Genomic DNA, 26,778 nt, shown 5'->3' on the forward strand with positions numbered 1-26,778 from the left:
GTATTTAATTTACTGACTTTTAAACAGAATTGCGGGCTGTAGGAATTTTTTTTGTGGACCGGAAGAGTCGCCCCAGGCAGCCCTTAAAGAAGCTTGGCCCACCAGGAATTCTCCCTGTGCTCCAGGCTTGCCACTCCGGGCCTGAATGTTGACATCTGATATTATTCACAATATTCTCGATTAGCTTTGTCCATTGCAAGTTTCAACAATGTAGGGGATAAACGGAGAGCATCCACTTTCACTCATGAGCCTCCAGTATGCTGACGTGAGAGCAGACTTGCTGACAGATGAAACCGGTTGCCGTTCAGCTTAAGAAAACAGCAATGCCAACACATGTTATTAGTTGATCCATCAACTTTGAGGCCAGAGTGTGACTAGTGCTAGGCTTTACAGGACCTTATTGCATTGTTAGCTCTGTCATCAATATACTGTAAGTTTGAGCTGATTTCTTTGCTACCAGTGTCCAAAGACCATGTTGTTTATAAAGCCTGTATCTCACTGAGGGTTTGTGCACGTAGCGAATGTTGGGATCTCGTCATGGTTCCTAAAAGTTTGCAAAGAGTTGCAAACAGTTTTTCTTGTTGCAAAGATGTATTGAATAATCTTTCACTTAAAATATTCAATAGTATATTCTAGCTATTATAGCTGAAATAAATCTAATTTATCGAAACATCATGGCAGCTGTGCAGTGCTTTTCTACTACCTGACCTCTTTTAGAAAAAAATACACTGAAATGAATTCTGTATACTGTAGGCAAGGCGGCTTTATTCATATTGCACATATGATACACAAGACAACACAATGTGTTTCACACAAGCAAAGAGTCATTCTGTAGCCTACCTGTCTTATTAGAAGACTTAAAAATATGTCTGTCTGTATATAGAAAATTATTTACAGTTTTAATAATAGTTTTGATGCCATTCAATGGTTTTGACAGAGATACACAGCTAACATTATGTTTATTGTTGTTGTGTAGCGTGTGTGATTATTCTGCAACATACTGAACGATATTTCTAATATCATCTCAGCAGCAGGTCAGTGTCTGTCGATAAATTCAAAGCAATGTTCATAAGAAAGACATTTGTGGCTCCGCAGCCTTCGGTAAATGTAATAGGGTATTACATTGCAATTGATTGCTCAAGGAGAAATTTATTCCTTGTTATGCGCACCATGTAAAAGGAGGGTACAGTGACAGATACCGACTAGCTCCTCAGGGATATATATACGTATATATATATATTTATATATCTCAACGCACGCACTCGCTTTTTTCTTTTAAACTAAAGAATGTTTATGACCATCAAAAATGAGTGGGGTTGCTGGACCAAATAAGAAGCAGAACCGTATCACTTTCATACGGAATGGGAGTTGGACTCTTTTTTTTACCTCGTTGACTGGGTTGACATTCCCTTTAGCACAGCTCCATGCAGAACGCAACCCTTGTCAACCCCAGTTTGTTGCAGTATCTTATATTCTATGCGCCTTTTGATACGGTGCACCCTATATATATGAAATAATTTCTAAAATAAAAAAATTCAATGAAGGTGCGCCTTATAATCCAGTGCGCCTTATAGTGCAGAAAATACTGGGGGGGGTTTTTCAATTCACTTTGCCAGTAAGCAAGTCAAAGCATCCCAGCATGTGCCGACTGGGAAGCAGAAAAACATGTTGCAATCTTAATTAAGATGGAGCCCACATTCAACTGCATAAATTCTTTGTGATAGTTTACCAAATCAGAGGGATGTATTATTTATTTGCCAACGTTGAGCTTCACTGTCTTTTTGTTCACTTTGTGAATTTTTGTTGGGGGGTTTTCATCACGCTGTCCCATAGGCTGTGGATATTCGTCACGTTGGATTACTGGTCCGGAGCCAGGCATACAGTGCGGTCTGCACAGGGCTTTGAAAGTCCCCATCAAAGCTGATGGGAATTCACAGCTCTGTAATTATTAAGTGTTTCTTATTAAATGATTGAAAAGAAGCTGTGATTTCTTTTTCCTCTTTGCAATGCAATGTGAAGATCATATTTGTCATGTTTCTTGCCAAGTTCAACAATTAATTCTGTTTACTGTGGGTGTTGTTTTGACTACCTAGCTACAAATGTAATGTGATTAGAACGATCGTCAGATTGACTGAACAGTTTATTTATATGGCTCATATCTTCTAGCATTGGAACCCTTCGTGAGCTTTTGTTCAATTGCAATGAGCCAATATGCAAATGTGAGCAACGATCAAGGCAGCTACTCACCCACAGGTGTCAACCAAAAACTAATATTTGTTGATGTAATCGGGCAAACGATGGAAGACATGAGAGAAGAGCCTTGCCGTCTCCTTTCCTGCGGCTATTTTTAGAACTGGTCAGCTGTTAGGAGCAATGAGTGTTGGGAGGGAAATACACTCCTCATTAAGTTTTCAAGAGTGGCTGCTGCAGTATAGTATGGGATCCTTCAATTTGTCCATTTTATTGTGTGTTTCATGGCTTGATTAGTCTGGCATGGCTTCAGCAGGCCATGCAATAAATGAACATGTCTTTTAAATAGTTGGACTGGAATTGCCAATTTCCAGTTCTTATATTTTTATTACTCTTATCATACATGACAACACCGTTATTTACAGTTTGCTTTACATGCTGACAGTTAACCAAAACTGATTTTCTCATAAGGATGAATATTCATGCTCTTATTGCATCAGCAGCAAGCAAGCGTCCTCTCGCTTTATCAGAGGTGGGCGGGGCTCACCCCGGAGTACGGGTCTGTCACAGTGTGCTCATTAACGTGGCAAGAAAGATTACGTTGCCACCCGCTTATTTATTGGTTGAATCTTTGCAAGCGAGAATCCACATGAACTAACGAACAAAAGATGTCTGTCGACAGCCGATTGTTCAGCAAAGTTATTTATGAGCATCTTCACAAAAAACAGGCAAATGCTGCTAAAAGAAAGCGTTTTACTTTGAGCCACTGACAATTTGAGTTAATCGCTGTATGGTAGAATCAATTGTGGTGAATCAAATTTAGTGATACAACTTCTTCTGGCACCTAAGTGATTCAAGGAAAATAGACTGTGATCTATTTGTGTAGAATAATTTGTAGTATGTCCGGAGGTGGCAAAGATTTATTTCATGTGGAAAAATTATTTGAAAAAGGTCACAGCCTAGATCAAGTCATCTATCTAATTTATGCAGGGGCCTAATACAACTAGTTTTTTTTCCCACTTTATTTAATTTGATAACCACCACAGGTTTATTATTTAATTTCGTATCAACCATGACTTACTGCAGAGGACATGATCCAATGCTAAAGAAGTAAAAAAAAAAAAGTGCTAACGTAATGTACAATCACTTGTCCTGATTTACAGGCCAATGTAGCATTCAAATGATTACTTTAATATTAACTGTTAATTTTACACTTAATTGTGTTTATTGGTTTTACTTGTTTTTAATTCTATTCCTGCTGTTTTGACTCAAAGAGCCTTAAATTGGACCCTTTTGATAATTTTCACCATCCGTTATTCAACTGTCAGAGAAAATGTGTGACACTGGCACAAGCTGTCACTGCCAGCGTGAAGGTCACTTTGAGCTTTAATTCTGCAGGTGCTGTCACACCTCGCCTCTCATGTCACACAAAGTGACAGGAGTCGTGCAGCATTATTATTTGGCCTGCAACCTACCAGGACTTGAGAGGGACCAGTTTCCTTCTTAAGGCGTCATGTAGTTGAAAGCCACCTGAGTTTGGTTTTACAATGGCCACAGCTTGTAACTTTGCAATCATTCTAAAATTCTGAGCCTCCAGAGCTTTTCTTGAAGAGACAAACACAAACACAAAATGTTAAAAATCTGATATTTGTAAGTGTATTCTGATTAGCTGTTATTAGAAAACATACTTCCTGGGTGTAAAACTGCTTTGGAAGAAATGTCCCTTTTACCAGTTTTGAAATCACAAATAATTAGTTTAAAAAGATGAATGGCAATAACAATTGCCAGCAATATCTCTATTTATAAAAAGTGAAATCAATTTGTAATTTTAGTAATGACACAAAATCGATGCAAAATTTGTCTTCGGGGGCCACATAAAATGATGTGGTGGGCCGTATCTGGCCCCCGGGCCTTAAGTTTGACACCTATGCTTTAGAGCTTCTTGAAATCGTTAGATTGAATCGTCAAACTATTTTGAGGCAGCATAAATTTGACTATAAAGACTGTCGGATGTACGTACTATATTTGCACAGGGGCTTTTCTGTAAACAGTAATCAAAGAGTGAAGAGACAGATTTAGGTCAGTTCATTTATCACAAGTTCAGCAACGTCCTTCCAGTCCAGGGAAGACTTCTTTCAATGACCAATATGAAGATGCACACATTGACAAAAGATTGTGTTAGCAGAGAATCAAATTGCTTTGTTAACAAAATAACTAACGAACCAGTCAAGTGCATTGTGGCCCAACTCCCAGCGGCTGGACTCTTATCCCCTTGTCTCCTCCCTCTATTCTCTTCCGAGGTGGCTGGCGGCTGCCAGTGATGTGAGGAGAGACGAAAAGGAAGGGATGAGTGCTCTGCTTCCACATAGCAGATGTTGTGGGAATGGGGGACTGAAGTACCGGTGAAGCAAAGGCATAGAATTCAATGATTGATAGAGTCTCAGAGAGCAGAGAACCGCCGCTAAATTTCCCATGAGCCTCTAAGAGTAGTGTAAGTGTAATGATAGAGAAAGGGGGGCTGATAACCTCTACTTCAGTTTCACCAAGGCTTTGCCTATCCATGGCCATGGAGAGAGTGGTAATGGTACATATGGACAAATAATTGCAAAAGTCTATGATGTTTCTTCTGTTCTGCATACACTTGAATACAAGATAGTACATGGACGTAGACATAAAAGACTCACTTGTTCCATCTATTTTCTTCTGCTAATCTCGGGTAGGGTCACAGGGTTAGCAGCTTTGGTACAGGCCTTTTTTTCTGGCCCCAGCCACTTCATCCAGCTCTTCCGGGGGATTTCCGATTCCCAGGCCAACCAGGAAACAGTCCTGGGATATCCCCGGGGGCTTCTCCTGGTGGGATGAATGTGGCTCCACAGACTACACATTGTATGTTAGTACAGGCCAACGGTTAAGCATCAAGCGTGACTTTTCATGTATATGATCAGAGTTAGTTTCACGGTAGCCGCTATTTTCCTCACCTCATTTCTCAAATTTGAGGTCAGACTTTTCCACGCATTTCTGATGTCAGAGTCGTGTGTATGCTGTGAACTCACTAAGGTCTTATTCCTGCATTGATTGTTTATTGGGTTGGATAAAGGGTCGACGGAATAGCATTCATTATCATGCACTAAGTCCCTTTGGCATTTTGACAAGATGCTACATAAAATTAAAGTTGTGCATGGGGAATTTAAAAGCCTCATTGGTGACCAATCCAATGTCACCTTTTGACTGTTGGTCAATAGCCGATCATCTCAAAGAGAACATATACTCTCTCCTCTCTACCACTCAGAGGGCAATTATTGAAGTGTATCCCAAGAATAAATCATTGAATTAACTGGACAATACAATGGAATTTTTCTAATGTATTGAAAGACCAAATTCCAGAATGTCAAAGACAAAAACAATGAGTCCACTTGAATAAAATAAGTCCACCGCTATCCCTCGCACTAAACACAGAATCTCACTAAAGGTTGGACTATGAAATTGAAGTTATCATTGGCATTTTAACGACAAAATGTTTTGTAATTGTCTCCCTTTTTAGGTGACCTCTGCATTTCCCAGTCTGTGAAAATCCCACGTGAACCAAAAGCTGGGGAGTTTGACAAGATAATTCGCAGGCTAAGTGAGAACCCAAACGCCCGGGTGGTCATTATATTTGCCAACGAGGATGACATCAGGTAAGTTAAATGAGATCATGTTGTGTAGTCATGTGTAGTTTGTGTCTTGTTGCGTATAATCTTAGCTCCTCCAACATTTGAAGCATTATACGAGTAACCTTTCACTAAATGTTTCTACAATTTTATTGAAGAGTACATCATAAAATGAATGCCTTTGTCATTCAAACAAACAGGTTTCCATTTATTGAAATACTAAAGTCCCCCTTGTGCCGACTAAAATATATCTGTTCCAATTCATTATCTGGTTTTAAGACTGATTGTCTCCATTAAGAATAATTAGTTGTAGGCATAATCATCACACACAGTACTGTTGTAGCTTTGTAAGGGAAGTTGTCCCCTGGCAAGCACTTAGTAGGCTAGTGTATTTCTCGGGGCCAGTGAATTAGGGCGGTCCCTTGGTGATGACAAGGCCAGAAGTCCCGCTGCTCATTGACTTAATCCCATCCAGATAACGGCTCCTTGTGTGGATATATAGTAATTACCCAAAGCCAGTGGGATCTGATCTGCACACTTCCGCTGCATCCTTGAACCCTGTGCAGTTAGCTCTGAATAGAGTGTCCTATTAATGAAGCGCAAGGTACATTGCACATTGCAGATGAATTACTTTGGGTTCTTTAGTTGAGTGGGCTTGTTGTGCAACATTGGTTTTGCTGGTTTCTTCAACTTGTCTGTCAAATTTATTATTTCAGAATTTGGATGCATATTGTTGAAAACAATGAAAATGGAACCCTGTAGTTGTACTGTTAAAGTTTCAGTCTGACTAATTAATTGGGTACTTGTTGCATTTAATTGCTATAAATAGGGTTGATATTGCAAAAATATGAATTAAATAAAAAACATAAAATAAATAAATAATATAATATTTATATAAATAATATGTATATCATATTAAAATATATAATATATAGTTTAATTGTAGAAAATTGAATGGGGGAAGGGAACTCAAAGTACAAAGTTCCCAAGTGGAATACATACTTTTACTTCTCGCTTAAACATTCCAGAGCTCACTTATCTGCCACCATTGTCATGTGGTGAGAAAATCTATTCCTCACAATTTGGTCTAAAGGGCACATAACACACTTGTGGAAATTAGACTTTTCCCCCCCTATTATTCCTCATCAAGTACACAACCTTGTGGTCATAAAAATGGTAGCCCCAAGGATATAGTGGCCTTGCATGGAACTTTTCAGACTGATAATATTTCTTCTGACAGCTAGTTCCGAGTATAAAGGATGCATCTACAATACAATAAGTTGCTTGTGTTGTAGGAGCATTGAGGGTCAGTAAAGTCGCACAGGCCAGATGGCATTTTAAAATTTTGATGTTGCTACACTCCAGCTTTCAACTGCGCCTGCACAGGGCCTTATATTTACTTCCATTGGCAGCAAGCCTGGACAAATGTGGCACGGGGGTGATTGTGCAAAAACCTGAATGTACTCTAAGGATATTTTCCGCCTTTGGAGGCCACTCATTTCTATTGCCTTTATATGCAAATACACCTAGAGTCAATAGAGTATTCTAGACATGGAATTACCTGTATAGTGCCTTTGCTGACTCTTTGGGGTGCAATTGAATAACAACCTTATGCTTTCAGGTGATAAATGCCTGCTTGCATTAAATAGATCACCAAATAACAACATGCTGCCCAAATTTACAAAGCCTTTCATGTCTTTTAGGCGGCTGCTCCAAGCGGCAAAGAAGGCCAATCAAACAGGCCATTTTATCTGGGTAGGTTCAGACAGCTGGGGGTCCAAAATCTCCCCAATACTGAACCAGGAAGAGATGGCTGAAGGTGCTGTAACCATCCTGCCAAAACGACAATCCATCAAAGGTGCTGTGAAATTGAAAAACATTATGTTGTACAACATTCCACCTACACACATAGTAAGGACAATACCTTGAGAAAAAATATAAAACATGTTACATAACTGACATACCGTATTTTCCGCATTATAAGGCGCACCTATAAGGGGGGGGAGGGTTAGGGCATTACTCTTAGGGGCAACAAAGAACCCAGTCTTCACTCTGTCGGAGTTCAAGCCTTCCTCAGAGTAAAGAGGAAATATCCTTCATAATGACAACCATCTTTGCAGCAATCCACCAATCAGGTCTGTAGTGGGACCAGATAGAATCAACTCCTTAGTTCAAGGTAGAGATAAGACACCCTTGATTTCGCCTAAAAGCCCCGCATTGGTTGATTTTAAAGACAAAAGACGATGTTTGACATTTTTTATATAAATGCCAGGCGATATGTTCAGAAAAGTTGGCACCGCCCAACAAGTAACATCGCAACAATGCTTAGCAGTGTGAGAATATTTTTATGTGACAGCAACAGGGAGATTAGTCGGAATTGTGGGAAAGTGAAGCAATATACAGATCATCTCGGATGAATACCTGCTCCAGAGCCCTTTTGACTCAGACAAGAGCGATGTATCATCTTTCAGCAGGATGAAAATCCTTAAGCCCCTAGCCAGTATATCAAAAGAGTGGCTTCAGGACAACTCTGTGAACATTCGTGATTGCTCCATTCAGAGCCCAGACCTGATCAGTCAGAATTGATTGATCAGTCATTGCAATGTCTCCGTCAGTGAGATAAGTTCCAGCTAGTGGCACTGATCTTCTCACCATTACACTAACTTTGATAATGACACAGATTGACTTTGTGGAAAATAACTAAAACAGTTGATTTAGGTCTGTAAGTATAATTCTGAAACTTCTCTTTTAGGGTTTGACCGCTACTTCATCAGTCGAACACTGGAAAACAACAGGCGAAACATCTGGTTCGCCGAGTTTTGGGAGAACAACTTCCAGTGCAAACTTAGTCGACATGCTGTGAAGAAAGGCTCTGGCATCAAAAAGTGCACAAGTGAGTACACACGCAATAAAACCAGCTGCACTCAGGCATAGGAATACTCTCAATCAATCACCATGTAATTTGAGGTATATTTATAAAGCCTCTGGGATTTCAGAAGCACACTTCACACTCATATCCATCCAAAATGTAATGGATGTAGAGAAGCAAAGGTGAGCCTCTAATTTTGTTGAAATGAATGATTTTGTGTGTGCTGCCTATCTTGTGGAAGACGACAAACCCCATGCGCTGAAAATATAATCGAAAGTAAATCCAATAAAGTATGCTGACAACAAGCCTTTAGGGCATTAAAGTCAGAGGGATCCCCCAGACTGTCTCCCACTGATTCAGTATGCGACACTGCAATGCTCGCAGGCTGATTTGCAGCTACAGCCAGTAATGGTTTAATCACATACCTAACAGATGCATTCCCAGCATGGTAAAGAGTCGCAAAACACAAAGAGGAGAGAGGTTTTCATCTCCTAATACATTTGCATCAGCCCATTTCCTGTTCAACCTCTGTAACTAATCCTCATTGTGCTCGGGAGACATGGGCTGCTCGCATTCGCACATAGCGCTATACAGAATATAAAGTCAATTCAAAAAACATTTCCTATGATCTTTTTGCATAATGTTGTGTCAGAGTGCTTGTGATAGAAGAATATTTTATAATCCATCCATCCATTTTTTGAACTGCTTTATCCTCATGAGGGTGACGGGCTTGTTGGAGCCTCTCTCAGCAGTCTTTGGGCAGCAGACGGGATGCCAATCGCAGTATTTTTGAATCATTATGGCATTTAATACATAATTAATATCATGCACCAAACAGCCGCAACATTATGACGAATTGCACCGAATAATGTTCCGCCATTACAATGATCATAATGTTCGGTTTCAATTGACACTATGAGAAAGGTATTCATTAACCAATATGAAAGAGCGCTACAGTAAATATGGCCATAAACAAGTCCACCGCATCAACATTATTACCTTAACCACAAAAGCAGAAGCAGGCATCCATTTAAAAATGTTATGCAAGTTATCAGAATGTTCCAACAGACTTGTCAGTCGGTGTATATTCTGTAATGCGCTGTACGTTTTACAAGAACATTAGTCGTACAAGCCCAGCATACACGTACGCACGCAGATAAATTCATAAATTGCATCTGGGACAACCATCAAAGCAAGCATGTAAAGGAACATTGGAGAACTCAGAAACCCTCTTATTTTATAATAACGTTAACATCATCCTCATTTGCTGATAAAAGAAGCAGATAGTAAATAGCAGTTATTTGTAATGATGGAACAAAGTACAAGGCCCACGAATAAGTGACAATATCATTTGAGGATGTACAAAAATTACAATGGGAAGAAAAACAAACACACTCACTCGAACTCTCAAACTCTGCTGAACCCCTGAAAATTATTCAGCTCTTTCAATAAAGCCCAGGGTAAGAACCACTGGAATGGAGAATGTAATATTCTTCATGAGCCAAAATAATTAGATGACCATGCAATTATTTAGGACATTATTCTCTTTCCAAGTCTGACCTTGTGCACTTTTCATAATTGGTTAAGTTAGTAATGAATATGGAAACAAAGAGCTTCACGTATGCTTTGAAAGACAGCATGATTTCTTTTTTTTTTAATATATATATATATATATATATATATATATATATATATATATATATATATATATATATATATTTCATTCTGTATAAAATTATTCCGAAGTGTTATTTAATCAGGATACCATGCTTATGACCGTAAATAAAAAAAAATGGTGTGTCTGCTGTGAGATTATTTAACCTGATACCTCGAGCATCGGTAAAGCATGGAAATGATTGGTCTGGCTGGAAAGCTGCTTTTCCAAAAGTCAGCAAGGTTGAATGATAGCCTCAGGGTTCGGACAAAATCAGCAACTATTTCAACATCCATGCCCCTGGGTGTCTCAAACACTGCCAACATATACGCCGTCGCCTTCTGTTGCGCCGTTGTTGCGCTTTCATTTTCTCCTTGACGGGTTCTCTGACTTTGAAAAAGAAGTGAAAACACACAACTTGAATTGTATAAAATCTAATTCGCCGAAGGCCACAAATGACTATATGTACCTGTTGCTGTTTTGTTTTGTCCAGGAGAATTAGCTCATACCGTATTGGCCCGAATATAAGACGACCCTGATTATAAGACGACCCCCTCTTTTTCAGGACTCAAGTTTGAAAACAGACTTCTTGAACACCAAATTAATTTATTTATATATATATATATATATATATATATATATATATATATATATATATATATATATATTTTTTTTTTTTTTTTTTTGGGGGGTATGTACTAGTAGAACTACCCTTTTATGTGACCTTTTAGGTCGCATGCTCTTTGGAGTCTGGAGCTAAAACTGGATTTAGCAAGACATTAAAACCTGGGGGATACATGACTGCTCAGTATGCTAAAAGGTCAGACATATACAGGACAGCATGATCACCCAAAGGCATCAGATCATGAGCCTCATTCCAAAATATAAAACTAAACAAGCAGTATTAATAATAAAATATATAACAAAAGATTTTAACAGTGAAAATAAAATAAACCTTCAGGTTACAAGGATTAAATGTACATTGAACTTCTTGCAGGCAAGAAGAGAATTCAATAATTCTTTCCCCACAGACACACAGTTCACACTGTTTCACACTATTGAAGCATAAAATGTGATTCAGTTTTACACAGACGGAGGGTCATGAATTGCTGATATAACCTTGAATGTGTCACAAGCCAGACAAATGTTCCACGCTATCATGGTTTTGTCAGTCGCTTCGGTCCATAAAGGGCACGACATTGGTCAAACCATTTCTACTCTACACAAAAAGTCCATATATAATTATTTGCCCTGCTTCATGATCATTGGATTAGATTTAAGAGATGAGTATGCCTGCTTCATTTAATGTAGTCTGACTGGCCAGTAAGGTTTCAGTTTGAATGAAGCGAGCTTTGCATCCTTGCAGGCGTGAGTCATTAAGGTGAGTCATCAAAACCACAGCCCAATTTTCACATTCACATAATGCATCAAGAAAATAAATAAACAGTGTTTGACATGCTGTTTGATTCTCTCAAATCTCTCCATCTAAGCATATTCTGTACCAACATCCAGCAAGTATTACTTCAACACCCAAGAGCAAGTCATCGCTGTGGTTATCATATTTTTTCTTATTGTGAATTATTCTTTATTAGCATCTTATACAATTTTGTAGTTCACAACATCTGACCTTGGTGAATTTGTGTCTGACGAGTGACAATACTGAATGCTTTGGATCTGAAGAAAGTGTGAGTGCATCAAAATACTGTAATGTGTAAAACGGTCACAATATTTTGCTATGCCCAAAATAAGCACTCAAGATTGTTATTTTTTAATGTTCAGTTTTTGTTAGAAAAAATGCAACGAGAGAGTACTGCTGGCTCACATTATTGTTACCACCCACTTGCAATGACCCACAAGGTCGACACATGGAAGGCTGACAATGCAGCTCCATCATTGGAGGATATTGATTGGCTATTCTGTAATTTTACTGCATCAGGACAGAAATCCTTGGGAACCTTTCGCCTCATTATATTCCAAGAGTGACTTAAAAGAACCAATCTTCCTCCTCTTAAGACATTGTATTCCATCTGGGCACATGCACTCCTGTCTCAGCGTTCTCTTTCCCAAATTTGAATTTGGGTCTTTGTATTGATTACAAAGACTGTCACAGACAACTTACAATTAAGGCTTATGAAAGAAATCCAGACGGCGCTTACTCTCGTGTAGTCTTCTGTGTTATCTGATTCATCTCTTTCTGTGTTCCAGCAAAGGATAAGCTTGCCAACTGAACTTTGCAAAATGACACATTTTCAAAATAGTAAGACAAGCTTGGCTAAGATTAATATACAAACATCATCCTTTATCTATGGTAATATTGAAGAATGATGCTCTGTCCTCCACTCCTGGATCACCACTCAATCATCTTGTCTCTTGTTGATTAATGGATTTGAGCTTGGTTGAGACAAACGGATCGCAAAAACAAGACGTTAGACAAGAGATATGTTCCATGAAGAATATTATGGGGTCGATATCTGGAGACGGTGGTAAGATGCATTGTGATTGAGACATAAGCTCCTTTGCTCATTAAATGAAGGGCACCAAGTCTTATCAATAAGTCTTCAATTCCTAGCTTGCCGTAATGGCCTCATAATTAAAATGATTACCATACTTTCCGGAGTATAAGGCGCACCGGAGTATAAGGCGCACATAAAATGCACAATAAAGGGGGGAAAAAAACATATATAAGTCATATCTGAGTATAAGTCGCATTTTTGGGGGAAATTTATTTGACAAAATTCAACACCAAGAACAGACATTAATAGGCAACAGGCTGAACGGTACGTTATGCTAACATTACATAAACACATAAAAGAGGAACTGAGATCGTGCCTGACGTAACATATTAAGAGTCATTCAAATAACTATAACATAAATAAGTTTACCATCTGTCACTCCAAATCATTAAATACTTCGAAATCTTCATCCTCTGTGTCACTTATAAACAACTCCGCTGACTTCGGAAGTAAATGCGGCGCTGACGTCAGACTCATCGTCAGTTGCAGTTCCAATTATTCCAGAGGCCTAGAGCGCCCTTATGCGGTTTAGTGTGAAAACAACACGTGAAGTGATATACTATTGAGTAAGTAATATGTTAATGATCAAGTAATAATGTGTTAATAATTTCACGTATAAGTTGCTCCTGAGTATAAGTCGCACCCCCAGCCAAACTATGAAAAAACCTGCGACTTATGGTCCGAAAAATATGGTACGTCTTCTTGATTTTGTTATTGTCCACTTTTGTTTTCTTCATTCCCATGTATGATCTCCCTTTGTACTTTCATCACCAGATCACGAGAGGATCGGTAAAGATTCATCCTATGAACAAGAGGGAAAGGTCCAGTTTGTGATTGATGCAGTTTACGCCATGGCTCACGCTTTGCACAACATGCATAAAGATCTCTGCCCGGGGAAAGTTGGCCTCTGCTCCAAGATGGATGCCATCAATGGCACATTGCTGCTCAAATACATTCGAAATGTCAATTTCTCAGGTATGTATTCATGATATAGCAAAGTACAAGAGAACCAAGATGAAGTATGTTGTCCTACCAACATCCAAGGTGTATACTTTCGTGATTATATGTTGGTCTCCAAGTATCTGGCTGCTGAATAGAAATTCTTCCGAGAGGCTGGCCATTGGCTTGACAATTAAAAGCAGGAGAGTGTTTTTCTTTGTCTTCTCACAAGTGAACTTTGTTTTTAAAATACATTCTCTATTGGGTTGTAATTATACACAAGGAGAAGAAGAGCAGTAGGCAGCACATCAAACAAAACAAGCACCGGTAATTTGTACTTGCTGTATATTTATGCTCCTGTTAAACTTAAAGAACGGCAATGGTTTTATTGTGGTGCAGATAGGAAAGGAACACACGTGAGGTCAACTTTAGTTAGTTTTGGACTTTTTTCCCATAGAAAATGATTTGGGAATTAGTTGTGGGAGTACATGTTAGTCGCCAGCCTCCACATGGGAACCAGCGGTTGACAGCCCCGAGGATTAGTCTTGATGGGAATTACAGTATAGAAGGAAGTGACAAAATAATTTCCAAGGTCTACAAACACCCACCAGATCGTGCACAGTTGGCTCTTAGAGAGTGGGTTAGGATTTCAGATAATGTTTTAAGAGGAGACTGGAGTTGGGATTAAAAAACGATATTAGCCTTTAACAATGCAGTCAACCTTTTTTATACATAGATTTTCAAAACACTTGTCTAGTAACTCATCAGGCCTCCTTTTCAAAAACGTTGTTGACCCGAGCCCAAGTGACCTTATTGGGATCTAAGCAGGTCATTCCTCATTTAAAAAAAAAAAAAAGAAAATCCCATTGAGTCATACATACATTGAGTCATACATAGTACAGTATGCCTTGGTGTAAACATTATACAAATTTACAAAATACTGTAGATATGTTCCCTAAACATTGCATTAAGCTAGAATTATTCATAACATGGAATTGGAATTCAAATGTACGTATTTCATAATAATAGTATACAGTAACCTGACTTTCTTTCAGGAGCACAAATGAATTTAAAAGCTGTGTAGGTAAACAAAATGGAATCATCAACACAATCCTGGAAAACGATGGGAATTTTCCATATCTGCTGACTAAAGGAAATGAGAAACCAAGCTATGAACCAAGATTGCGTTGATATGCATTGATGGACACACTTGACATGTATCCTACATAATCTTAACTATGCACTCAATAATTACTGACGTACTTAGAGCCCTTTATAGCAAAATATTGTCTTTTATGGGGGAACATTATAATTCCCTAATAAGACAGTAAAGCACGGCTTCATGCGCAAGATTCAATATTTGCTGTCACATTTATACTTAAAGCCGTTATTGATGCCTGGTCTGATTTAACTTTGTGGATGGACCACTCGGGATCACTGTAGCATGGACATTAGAGTGAGTAGCTCAGACTTTACTGGAGGAAATGAAAGAGATTGAAAGAGGCCATGCTTACATGGGTGCATAAATCAGAAGAATCTGAAAGTGTTAGTTGACATCTCTGCACAGTTATTAAACCAGCCTTACATGCTTTAATTTAAAAAATTGAATAAAAATGTTAAGAGAATCAGCATTTGATGTTGCCCCTAATGCTTAGCAGTCTTCATTTGAAGAAAATATTTAGCAGAATAATATTGTTGTTATTAAATTACAGCGTTCATGTGGCAAGCATGTTGTGCTGTATTTCGTGACAAATCAAATAAATTGGGTCCACTTCAGACAGCATCATAAATAGCTACATTATCAGTGTACAAATTTAAATGAACACTTTTCCCTGCAACATTAGTCACCATACTCTTTGGCTAATTATCAACAGAGGAATAGAGTTACATCATAACTTTAAATTAGGCATTTTAAGATTTAAAAGGTTTTTTTAGAAGTCATCTCAGTGGTAGAAATATTTATCTAAGAGAGATTGACATAATTTCTTCTCATTCTTCTTTCAAAACAAAATTCAGATTTGGAGGTGCTGATTCTGATCCCAAGAGGGTAATGCATTTGTTCTCAAGATTTTTTTGTTGATATTTTAAATTGGTTAATATTGCACTAAAATAACTAACAAAGTCAGGACAAATCATTTGCATCAGGTTATGAAAAAATATTAAATTGACCCTATTTGGACATAAAGTTTTCCGCCAAACAACAACGATCTATGCAAATGCCTGTGTAATATTTTTAACTTAAATAAATAATACATTCAGCATTATTTGACATTAAGGAGTAATTTCATACATTTGGTCACATTTAGTTATGTTTATATTGTATCGTTCATACGTATGTGTCCCTCAGTGAAAATAAGTTTGACACCCCTGATGTAGCGCATTCCATAAACTGGACATCTTTTAAATGTGAGAGGAAATAAACTGTCTCATGAAAACCCATGCAAGAAGGAGAAAATGCAAACTGACAGTGAAGCAGACACTCCATAACCACTCTCCAAAGTGCCAAGTCAAAATACTTGTGACCCCCTGATAATGGATATTCTGCATAAATTGGTCCTCCTCCTGAGTGGTAAAAGCCAAGTGAAACCTCCATCCATCCATCCATCCATCCATCCATCCATCCATCCATCCATCCATCCATCCATCCATCCATCCATCCATCCATCCATCCATCCATCCATCCATCCATCCATCCATCCATCCATCCATCCATCCATCCATCCATTTTCTATACCGCTACACTCGCACTCGCACCTAGGGGCTCAATCGGCCTACCAAGCATGTCTTTGGGAGGTGGGAGGAAACCAAAGTGTCAGAGAAAACCCACGCAGGCACGGGGAGAACATGCAAACTCCAAACAGGGAGGGCTGGAGATGGAATAGAGCCCGCACCCTCCTAACTGTGAGGCGGATGTGCTAACCAGCGCGGCACAGAGCTATTAAATAAAAACGTTACCCTGCAATCACATGAAAGCCACTGTGGTTGATGTTTGAAGGCAAACAACATAAAACTGTATCCGATATTCAACCGCTCAAAGAATGAATTAAAATGAAATAAAATGACATCTAATATGTCTTTTTAATGGAATATCATACTGAAACAGCGGAACGATATTGAAAATGTGTTCAGCCTGCAAGTTAACCGAGAATCTCTTTTCAAGCTTTTGCGGTTGTCAGTGAAAACAGACGAAGATTCTTGTAATAGGACTTTTCGCAGACGTGGAAGCTGATTACTGAACTTTAATCTTTTATGCTCTACTTCACAATTCACTGATATTCAAGGAAGGTTCAAAAGGTTTGCTTCGTAACAGAAAGGAACATGGGGAGGACGGATGAAACCTCAATAGGGACCTCAAAGCGGTAATTAAAATCAGTGCTGTCGTTTGTCTGCACTCTGAGGACAACCTTGAACATAACAAGCGATGGGGCAGTAAACGGAAGGAAGGCATGTGATATGGGAACGTGAACAGACAGCTGTGTGGACCCTTGTCAAAGAACCACAACAGCCTCGCTGTCAACATCCATTTGATCCTGTCATTAACAGCTCTGCGGAGTCATTTAATCTCAGGGTATTACAAAAACAAGAGATTTCCGATTTTGCAAATCACTTACATTGGGCATAATAAAACAATGCACTGTTACAATAACACATTTTTGTTTTATGATTGTGTCCTCTGCAGGAATTGCTGGCACGCCCGTGGTCTTCAACGTGAACGGAGATGCTCCTGGTCGCTATGAAATCTACCAATACCAGATGAAAAATAACACGACAGAGTATAAAATCATTGGCCACTGGACCGACCATCTGCACTTGGATGTAGGGATCTCTTCCTTAATGATTTAACCTAATGTCTTGAAAGGAAAGCTAACTCGCTAATTAACTATGACAAAATGGATGGATGCATGTAGTTGTGCTAATGTTAAGGTTTCAGGTTATGTTAACAGTTCATAAACTCACAGACAAGCAACATTCACTTTAATGTGGTAAAGGTGCAAGTAAAGCTTTTAGCATTGATTTCTTTTGGCATCGTCAGTGCAATAAAACTCCAGTTCATTCTCCAGCAAAACATCTGAACGAACAGTGTCGCATATGCAAACATCAAACTACCACAGGAACAATGAGCATTGCTTATTTTTTATGGTTCTGAATCTTTTATACTCAACCCCCCAGGTACTCTATTTTTGTTGCAGCACACAGCACAGGTATTCTATTGAATTATTGCAGACATCAAGGTTCCGTGTTTCTTTTGCGCACTGATCGACTCACCCAGCACTGCCTAGGATAATCATGAACACCCTATGAAGATGTAAAAACAATACCTCTAAACTATATTATATTATAGATTTGTAGTTGTATAAACTTGATTTTAGTTTTTCTTTCACTCTTTACACAGACACAATCAAAAGTCATAGGAACATGATATACACGTAAAACTGAAAACGGATCAACTCTATCTACTCCTATTTCCCTCAAGTAACTATTCTATGTAGTTCATTCATTGTTCATATTTGCCACATCCGAAGAGGTAAGGCTTACTATGTTGTCATGAACACAAGATGAGTGCAGGATTTTACAACTATTTTGGCGTATGAACATCTGAAAGAAGTGATTTGAAAATTACGTTTCAATTTGCTCCATGAATCAAATATATTTTGTGACTTCTCTAGATGGCACTCTGTTCAAAATTGGGCTGAAAGAACATTGATGTGCCATTTCTTAAATCATTTGATCAAACTAACAGTGAAAAAATAAAACAACTGTTTCATGAAGCAAATTTGAAGCTTCATTTTCGCATGTCATCATTATCTGAAAGTATTTAGAGACCATGGGCCAACAGAAGCCATTAGATTATTTTTTGAGGGGGAATATTTTTTTTGTTTTAATTTTGTTGGCTTTCACATAATGTGTTGTCATGCTTAAAAGATTCTGTTGGTCAACTGTAATTCATCAACAGTCCTTAATATTATACTTCTCACTCTTAGAAGGTAGAATTTTTCTATTTGTTTCCTTAAAGTCACGAGAGAACAAAAATATTTGACTTTGCAGTCAGTAAATAATTTAAAGTATTAGGATTTAAAAAAGTAAAAGAAATAAGAATGTAGATTGTTGTACCAAAGGAATGTTTTTTGATTTTTTGATTTTATCCATCCTCCGACAGACAGATGAAATGCAGTGGCCAGGTGAAACACAAGAAGTGCCCTCATCCATTTGCAGTCAACCCTGTCGCGCTGGCCAGCGCAAGAAAATTGTGAAAGGAATACCGTGCTGTTGGCACTGTGAGAATTGTGACGGCTACCAGTACCAGGCAGACACTTACACATGCAAGATGTGTCGCTTCGACCTTCGGCCCAATGACAACCACACTGGCTGCATTCCCATTCCTATCGTCAAGCTGGAGTGGAGCTCTCCGTGGGCCGTCATCCCCGTCCTGATCGCCGTCCTGGGCATCATGGCAACCGTGTTTGTGGTTGTTACCTTTGTGCGCTACAACGACACACCCATTGTCAAGGCGTTGGGTCGAGAACTGAGCTACGTGCTTCTGACTGGTATCTTCTTGTGCTATGCCACAACGTTCCTCATGATCTCCGCTCCTGATGTGTTTATATGTTCACTGCGCAGGATCTTTCTTGGCCTGGGTATGAGTATCAGCTATGCAGCCCTGCTCACGAAGACAAATCGTATCTACAGAATTTTTGAGCAAGGCAAGATGTCAGTCAGTGCCCCTCGCTTAATTTCCCCGGCCTCACAGTTAGTCATCACGTTCAGCCTGATTTCAGTGCAACTCCTCGGGGTGTGTATCTGGTTTGGCGTCGACCCCTCGCAAGCCATCATCGACTACGAAGACCAACGCACGGCCAATCCCGATACGGCCCGCGGAGTTTTAAAGTGCGACATATCGGACCTTTCTCTCATCTGTCTGTTGGGATACAGCATGCTCTTAATGGTCACCTGCACGGTTTACGCCATCAAGACCAGAGGGGTTCCGGAGACGTTTAACGAGGCCAAACCCATCGGCTTCACCATGTACACCACCTGCATAGTATGGCTTGCCTTTATCCCCATCTTCTTTGGGACGTCACAATCGGCAGAAAAGGTAAATAAATATTATTTGACTCGCACGTGTTAGAAGTCAATATTGAGTTATTTTATTTCCTGTGTGCAAAATGGCCACTTGACTATTGTTTGTCGTATTTGACTCAGGGCCGGTTCTAGGAATGCACATAAGAGGGGGCAGTCAGAGATGTGAAGGGGGCAGTCAGAAATGTGTGCATGTTCTTTTTTTTTTTTCTTTTTTTTTTTTTACACATTTTCAACACTGTTAGTGTTTTCTTCACGGCGGTTGTTAGCTGTGTGTCCAGATCTCAACCTGGAGAAGTGGATTGCACTCTGTCAGGCCTCTACACTAAGACCTGTCCAGCTTGGGTGTCCCACCTGAAGATTAAAGCTTCTGCTGGTATTGCTCTTAGGGTCACTGAGGCACGCAAACCCCCTGACCACAATAAGGTGGCAATCTCTCAGGGGGGGGACATATAATATGAATGTTATATTAACTATTATTTGAGTTGTCGTTAATCATTAGTTATATCACGGGTCGCTACGACGAGTTTAGTGGAGTTTTTACTGCTTCTTCCAACTCCTACCGCGCTGACTGTAACTTGACACTCTCTGGCTGCGTCTTGCCTCATTTGCATACTCACAGTGATTGGATGTTTACGGAGGGGCGCGGAGTCCTGACAGCAGGCCGTGTGAGGGAGGACACACACTGCACCGACATGAGAGAAGAGAGGGGGCTGATTAACGTGTGTTTCTATCAGCGGATTTTTCACTTCTATAAGTTTGATTCGAGGGGGCAGGACATCTGTTTGAGGGGGCGTTGCCCCCTCTTGCCCCTGCGTAGAGCCGGCACTGATTTGACTACGCATCACGATAATGATCCAGCATTTCTTTCTGCAGAGATTACGCTTGTGAGGTTAATTCTTGGAATCTGTGTTTGTGTGAGAGAATGTAGAAGAAGAGACTAGAATTATGCTAGTTGCCTAATCATATGGTCATTCGACTTGATGTTCTATCGGGGTAGAATGTTCTCTTGATAGTGGCATTTCAAAAGACTTCCATATTCACCAAGCTTGTGAGGAAAAACGTCCAGCCAAAACGCAGATCATCATCAAAGGTCCACAAAAAATAAAATAATTGTTGTGAGTGTAGATTGAAGAGCTACCTTGGAATATTGTGCAACCGGAGTCCATCATACAGAAAACGTGTTTTACCTTGTGACAAAAGAAAGCCATTCTTGAACAAAGTGTGAAAATACTCACTTTCTACCTGTGCATGGAGCAGATCAACAATCATATCGACACGTCAGGGAAAATTGACAGCTGCAGGAAGTGGACAATGGTCTCCATTCCGCTCACTGTGACTCTAGTCTGTACAGTGTTGTGACTTTACCCCAGGCAATGTGTAATCTTCTCTGGAGATTACAAGAGTGCCATTCCGCCATGAAGGAATGTTGATGGAACACGATGACCCATCACGTCCAGTCTGTATTGACATCTTACCTGGTAGACATCGACTGGCCCACTCTACATTTTATGTATCATATTCACAGAACCGCAACATTAGCTACACAAAAACAAGAAAAAAGTAAATGTATATCATATTAACACCTCCCTGTTTGACACACACACAAAAATCATTCATCAAAAAAAAAGAAAAAAATCAGATATTGACTAAGTCCTTCTCGGCAGGAGTTGGCGTTATCCTGCAGCAGTTTGACACATTGGCAAGTCGTCATCTGTGTCACAAAGAAATGTCATTGTTCACTATATTTTTGGCACTGGCTTAAATGCAAATGTGTCAAAAGTGTTAGATGTATTGTGAGTACTCAAAACATTCAGGACTCATATTGGTATCGGTCTGAAAAGAAGAGGTATCAAATAACCCTAGTATGAGGATAATAACTATTATTGCACAAGCTTACATGCCAATGAAAAACCTGTAGACAAACTTGTTGAAGGATTTCTACCACCACAATGCAACAGGCTTTGTCACTTAAGGCAACACATTCCAAACATTTTTGAAGATATAAATAAAATTCACACTATGGAAAATGATGCCAACCTTTTGATGCTTTGGTATTTCACAAGCATTCATTACATTTGCTTTGGTGTACCTGACTGAGTCTACAACTTCATTTTTCAAACCCTCTGCAAACTCAGCATTTACCCACCTCCTCAGAATTAAAGAAAACCAAAAACCCTGAAAAAATAAAACACTTGTTCTGAGCAACGGGAAGATGTTTGTCTGTGCTCCGTTTTGTAGCCTGTAGCCATGTTTCTGACTCCCAGCTGTGAGCTGCAGCTGTCACTGGCCGAAAGCCTTCATGCTGTGGTCTAAAGCCTCAAGGCAAAAATAAAAGAGCAGCCTACACTGACATCCATATCGAGACATTCCTTTAGTTGGTGTACAGTATAAAAAATAATAATTAAAAAAACACAGTGAGAAATATTGATTGACGGAGCAATGACTCCTGTGGTTTGTATTTTGGGTTCAATCTTTGACCATTTTTTGACAGACCAGTGAAGCTATGACAAGCTGCAAATGTACTCATTCAGTCAACACTAACGCCGATGAATAGGTCACATTCTTGACATGTGTCATCATGCCTCAACAAAGAATACTTTACTGATATTCTGTCTCTTCTATAATGCAGATGTACATCCAGACCACAACCTTGACCATCTCTGTTAGCCTCAGTGCATCCGTCTCTCTGGGTATGCTTTACATGCCCAAGGTCTACGTGGTTCTCTTTCATCCGGAGCAGAACGTACCAAAGCGCAAGCGCAGCCTGAAGGCTGTGGTCACCGCAGCCACCATGTCCAACAAGTTCAACCCAAAAGGTGGTCTGAGGCCCAATGGGGAGGCAAAGTCAGAACTCTGCGAAAGTCTGGAAACACAAGGTTGGTCTTGCTCACCCACATGTAGTAAGCGGTTGTGACAGCTTTGAATGTCCGATGATGACATACAAGGAAGTCTACAAATAATGAATGGCTCTTATCTTGTACTTTCCAGTATTATCAAATACCCACCTCATGCACACAGTACCGTTTGAACGCACTTGTTTATATGAAATACAGTGAAAAGAGTCGAATTTTTTTTTTCATAAAATTTGTGCATTCCATTTACTTTAATTATGGAAATACCATAATAGATTGTTGCAATCTTAATAAGAATGAAATAGAATTTTTCTTCATCTGCTGCAAAATTAAGCAGGCTCTCACTCATCCGTGTGTTGCTACTTCACAAAGCGTGATGGAACTAATCTTTTTAAATATGCTTTTTTTGTGTGTGTGTAATCCTACAAACAAATCAGCAAATCAGTGTAAGAGCGTAACAAGAAAAGCAGGAGGTGACTTGTCTGTTCCACCGGGTTGATTCAAAATCTTTCACCTCGGGTACACAAAAAGGTTCTATTCTTCATATCTCCAGTAAAACCGCCAATTGCCAATCAGGGGGAGTGACGGGGAGCCCACACTGGTCTGATTTTGAAAGGGATGAAAGAGCCGAGTAGTGTTGCAAAAAGATTTTTTTTTTCAATCACCAAGATAAAGGCGGTCGACGTGTGGGGAGAAGGATTAAATCAAGCAGCCGTGCATGATTACTCCAAGTCCTGATCTGATTCACAGACAAACTCAACTGTATGAAATACTCAAAAGCATTCGCCCACACGTACATCTATCTTGGGTGTATGCCTTTTTTTGCAACCTCAGAATGCAGTATAGCAAATCTGTGTACGTGCTGACTCTCACGTGCTTCCTTGAATGGGATAAGCTGACAAGTGTTCTGTGTGTCTGTGTCAGACTATGTTGAGGTAAGGGAGCCTTGTGAGGGATCTTAAGCTCTCAGGTAACCCACTGGATGCTCCTCCTCGTGACCACTTTTTTGTATCTTTACGTTAATGCAGACGTTCACCATCACTGTGTGCACACCAGCAAAAAAAAAAAAAAAAAGCATTAGGAACAATAATCGTGACTGCTTACTTGATCAGTGCACACCGACAACATGGATGACAAAATCGGTGTGTGGTGCTTCCAAACAAAAGCAACACAGTGTTAAAGACAGATGGCTCCAATTCTTCCTGGACCATCTATTTTTTATCTAGGCCTCACAGCCTATAAATATTCAAATAATATTCATTTATCAATGCTCTGGTTGGAGGAAAGGTTTGGAATGAAGTGACTACAACTCTATACCGTGTGCCGCTGACGCTGGAAGCATTACATCGCCTTGTCTGTGGTACCACTGGCCTGATGCTGGTACTCAGCTATTTTCTGACTAGATTCATCACATCTGACATTCAATCCGCTGCACGGACTGATTGGTATAGTGATTACCACCACCGTGCATGCTCACTGTTTGATTGTGACACACGGAACGTATTTTCTATCAGTCTTACAAGTTTGACTCGCAGGTCACATATGATTGCATGAACAGCAACAGCATATCAAAGAGTGTTTCTACTATCAAACATGAATGACGACGTTTACAGTGCCAAGAGGTATTACATGCATACTTAGCAACAGCTAATTCACTTTATATTCTTGCACATTTTGCACAATGCCCGGAGTAAATAGGTTTTTGCATCATGATTGATATATATATATATATATATATACGTATATATATATATATATATATTAAAGTGCATTATATGCCACAAAGTTATCCATAATAAGAGGATAATTAAATCCAAGCAACTGCTTTTGAAATACTTATTTTTACTACAGCGTAGCAACATTTTTGAAATCCAGCAAAATGGTTGATGGAAAGGGGGGGAAACTGTTTTTTTTGCCCTAATTTTATTAAGTCATAAATAGAACTCATCAATCAGGACATGTGTTCCCAAGATTTCCGTTTAATGCCAATTTCCACATCAATCAGTGAGCATTTTTAATCATGTTTATTCTTGTTGTTGCACCCCCCTCCCCTGCAGTGTTGGCCTCCAAGCAGACATATATAAGCTACAGTAACCATGCCATCTAAGAGGCAGCCGAGTGTGAGCCCAAGGAGAGATACTAGAAGATATGCTGCCGCACAGACGAAAGCTGGGATTGAAAGGATGTCATATTTTTTTAGATAATAAACACCACTTCTATCAGACATGAGTCGAATGCAAGCAAGAGATGAGGGATGAAAAGTCGGGAACCGTTCATTTCCCCCTTCCCTGAGACACATAATGTTGGGTTGTGATGTTTCCAGGCACAGGATGAATGCGCCACCTCAAACCAACACTTTGTTTGCTTTCAGAAGTCAATAGCACATATTTCAGGCATCTCCTTGGCTGAGCCATTCGACTCACTCAAAAAACAAACAATAAAAACCTAGGTGGTGGGGGATGAACTAAATCTTGATGGAGTTGCTACTCGTCAAACTGTACACTGCCTTACAAGAGTTTGTGAACTAACCATATCTGGCGACAGTCAAAAAGAAATCGCTCGGTCATTCCGATTTATTTGTGTTTTCTATCAGTGTTTCATAATTGTGTCAACATCGCCATCAATTTTTGGGGCAAACCTAATGTACAGTCCCAGAGCATGCTTGTGGGCGCATCACGTGTACTGTGCTGTGTTGTCAATGGAATGCGATGTGTCATGATTGTCATTAACAGTAGCGACCATTAGCCAACCTCTGAAAACGGAGTCCAACAACACAGAAGTTGATTTGTTTAGCTCAATGAGGATATGGAGTCTACTTTAAAAATGTCCAATTAAATGGCCCATATTTAATTAATCTTTTGTTTTTATGGAATATATTTGGGATCCCCCCCCCTTACACGGGATTTTGGAAGCTGTTATTGATAGTTACAAAATCAAGGCTGATCGTGTATTCTAGCATCCATTCCCTTCATTTTGTGCACTGACCTCTCATCTCTCACGGACCGCTCATGGTGTCGTATGCTTTGCGTAACGTCTGAGTGCATTCTGTTCAAACACTACGAAAGAACTCAGTGTACAAAATCGAAATGTGTAAACTCCACTTCTGTCGTCTGTCTCTCTAATTCTCCTTCCGTATTCCTCGTGAAAAGAGCAACTCTTGAATTTGTCACAATACTTATCCTCAGCCATGCAGAATACGTTTGTTGCATGTCGAAAAATGTAAGTCATGTGAACAACTTGATATTCAGGTCTGATGTCCCGGAAGGTAACTGTTGAAGAGAATTATAACACACCAAGGGATTGGGTTTTATTAAAAATTCTTGCAGCTCTCAGCTAGAAGAATGGTTTTAAGATATTGCTGCATAGGCATTTTTTTCCATTATTTGGATAAAGTATTGTTTGTGGGAAAAGTGTTTGTGATAATGAATACACTTAACGGCTTTTTTTGTCACAATATTGCTTTTATTTTTCTAAAACATTGTATGTGGAACAAAATAAAAAAAATGTTAAGTGCTGAGTTTTGAAACTACTGTAAGTGGCAAGTAAATGTATGTTTACAAATGGTTTCATCATGTTTGCTTTATGTATGGAAATTATTTAAAAAAAAGGGAAACAAAAATAAATACAGTGCCTGGATATTTATGAATTATCTATAGAAAAGAATACAGATGTGTAGAGCATGTTCATTTTTATACGAGATGTTTCTAATAAAAGCACACTTTTCGTAATAATGTGTTTTACTTTATCTTCACTATTTTATGAATAGTTTTGTTGTAGTTGTTGTTGTTTTGCAGCTATGATATTGACTAGAATACAAAACTGTGGTTTGGTAGATGCAAGCAAAAATATGGACAACTGAAATTGGGAAGAAAAAAAAAAAAAAAAGAGTTCAATAGATGATACAATTTCATACATGCTAGGTATGCATAGATGGCTAATTCAATTCAAGACATCATTGGACGTACGTAGCAATATACATTTACTGTAGTCTCTTTTTATCCAGGGGGGACTTCCCATTGGGAAATGTTCG

The 26,778-nt window shown here is 39.2% G+C and overlaps 1 protein-coding gene across 1 annotated transcript in view; it reads left to right on the forward strand.

The window, feature by feature from the left end:
• LOC119138037 (metabotropic glutamate receptor 4-like) overlaps nt 1–26,471 on the forward strand; it is an 87,810-nt gene extending 61,339 nt beyond the window's left edge. Inside the window, exons 4-11 of the mRNA XM_037277724.1 lie at nt 5,732–5,867; nt 7,544–7,698; nt 8,593–8,733; nt 13,651–13,851; nt 17,495–17,631; nt 18,974–19,909; nt 22,526–22,772; nt 24,806–26,471. Coding sequence (XP_037133619.1) covers nt 5,732–5,867; nt 7,544–7,698; nt 8,593–8,733; nt 13,651–13,851; nt 17,495–17,631; nt 18,974–19,909; nt 22,526–22,772; nt 24,806–24,855 — 2,003 coding nt within the window. The 3' untranslated portion in view covers nt 24,856–26,471. The remainder of the gene's footprint in view (nt 1–5,731; nt 5,868–7,543; nt 7,699–8,592; nt 8,734–13,650; nt 13,852–17,494; nt 17,632–18,973; nt 19,910–22,525; nt 22,773–24,805) is intronic.
• The last annotated feature ends 307 nt before the right edge of the window (nt 26,472–26,778 follow it).

This window comes from Syngnathus acus, chromosome 2 (assembly GCF_901709675.1).
Source record: "Syngnathus acus chromosome 2, fSynAcu1.2, whole genome shotgun sequence".
NCBI classification, from domain to species: Eukaryota; Metazoa; Chordata; class Actinopteri; order Syngnathiformes; family Syngnathidae; genus Syngnathus; species Syngnathus acus.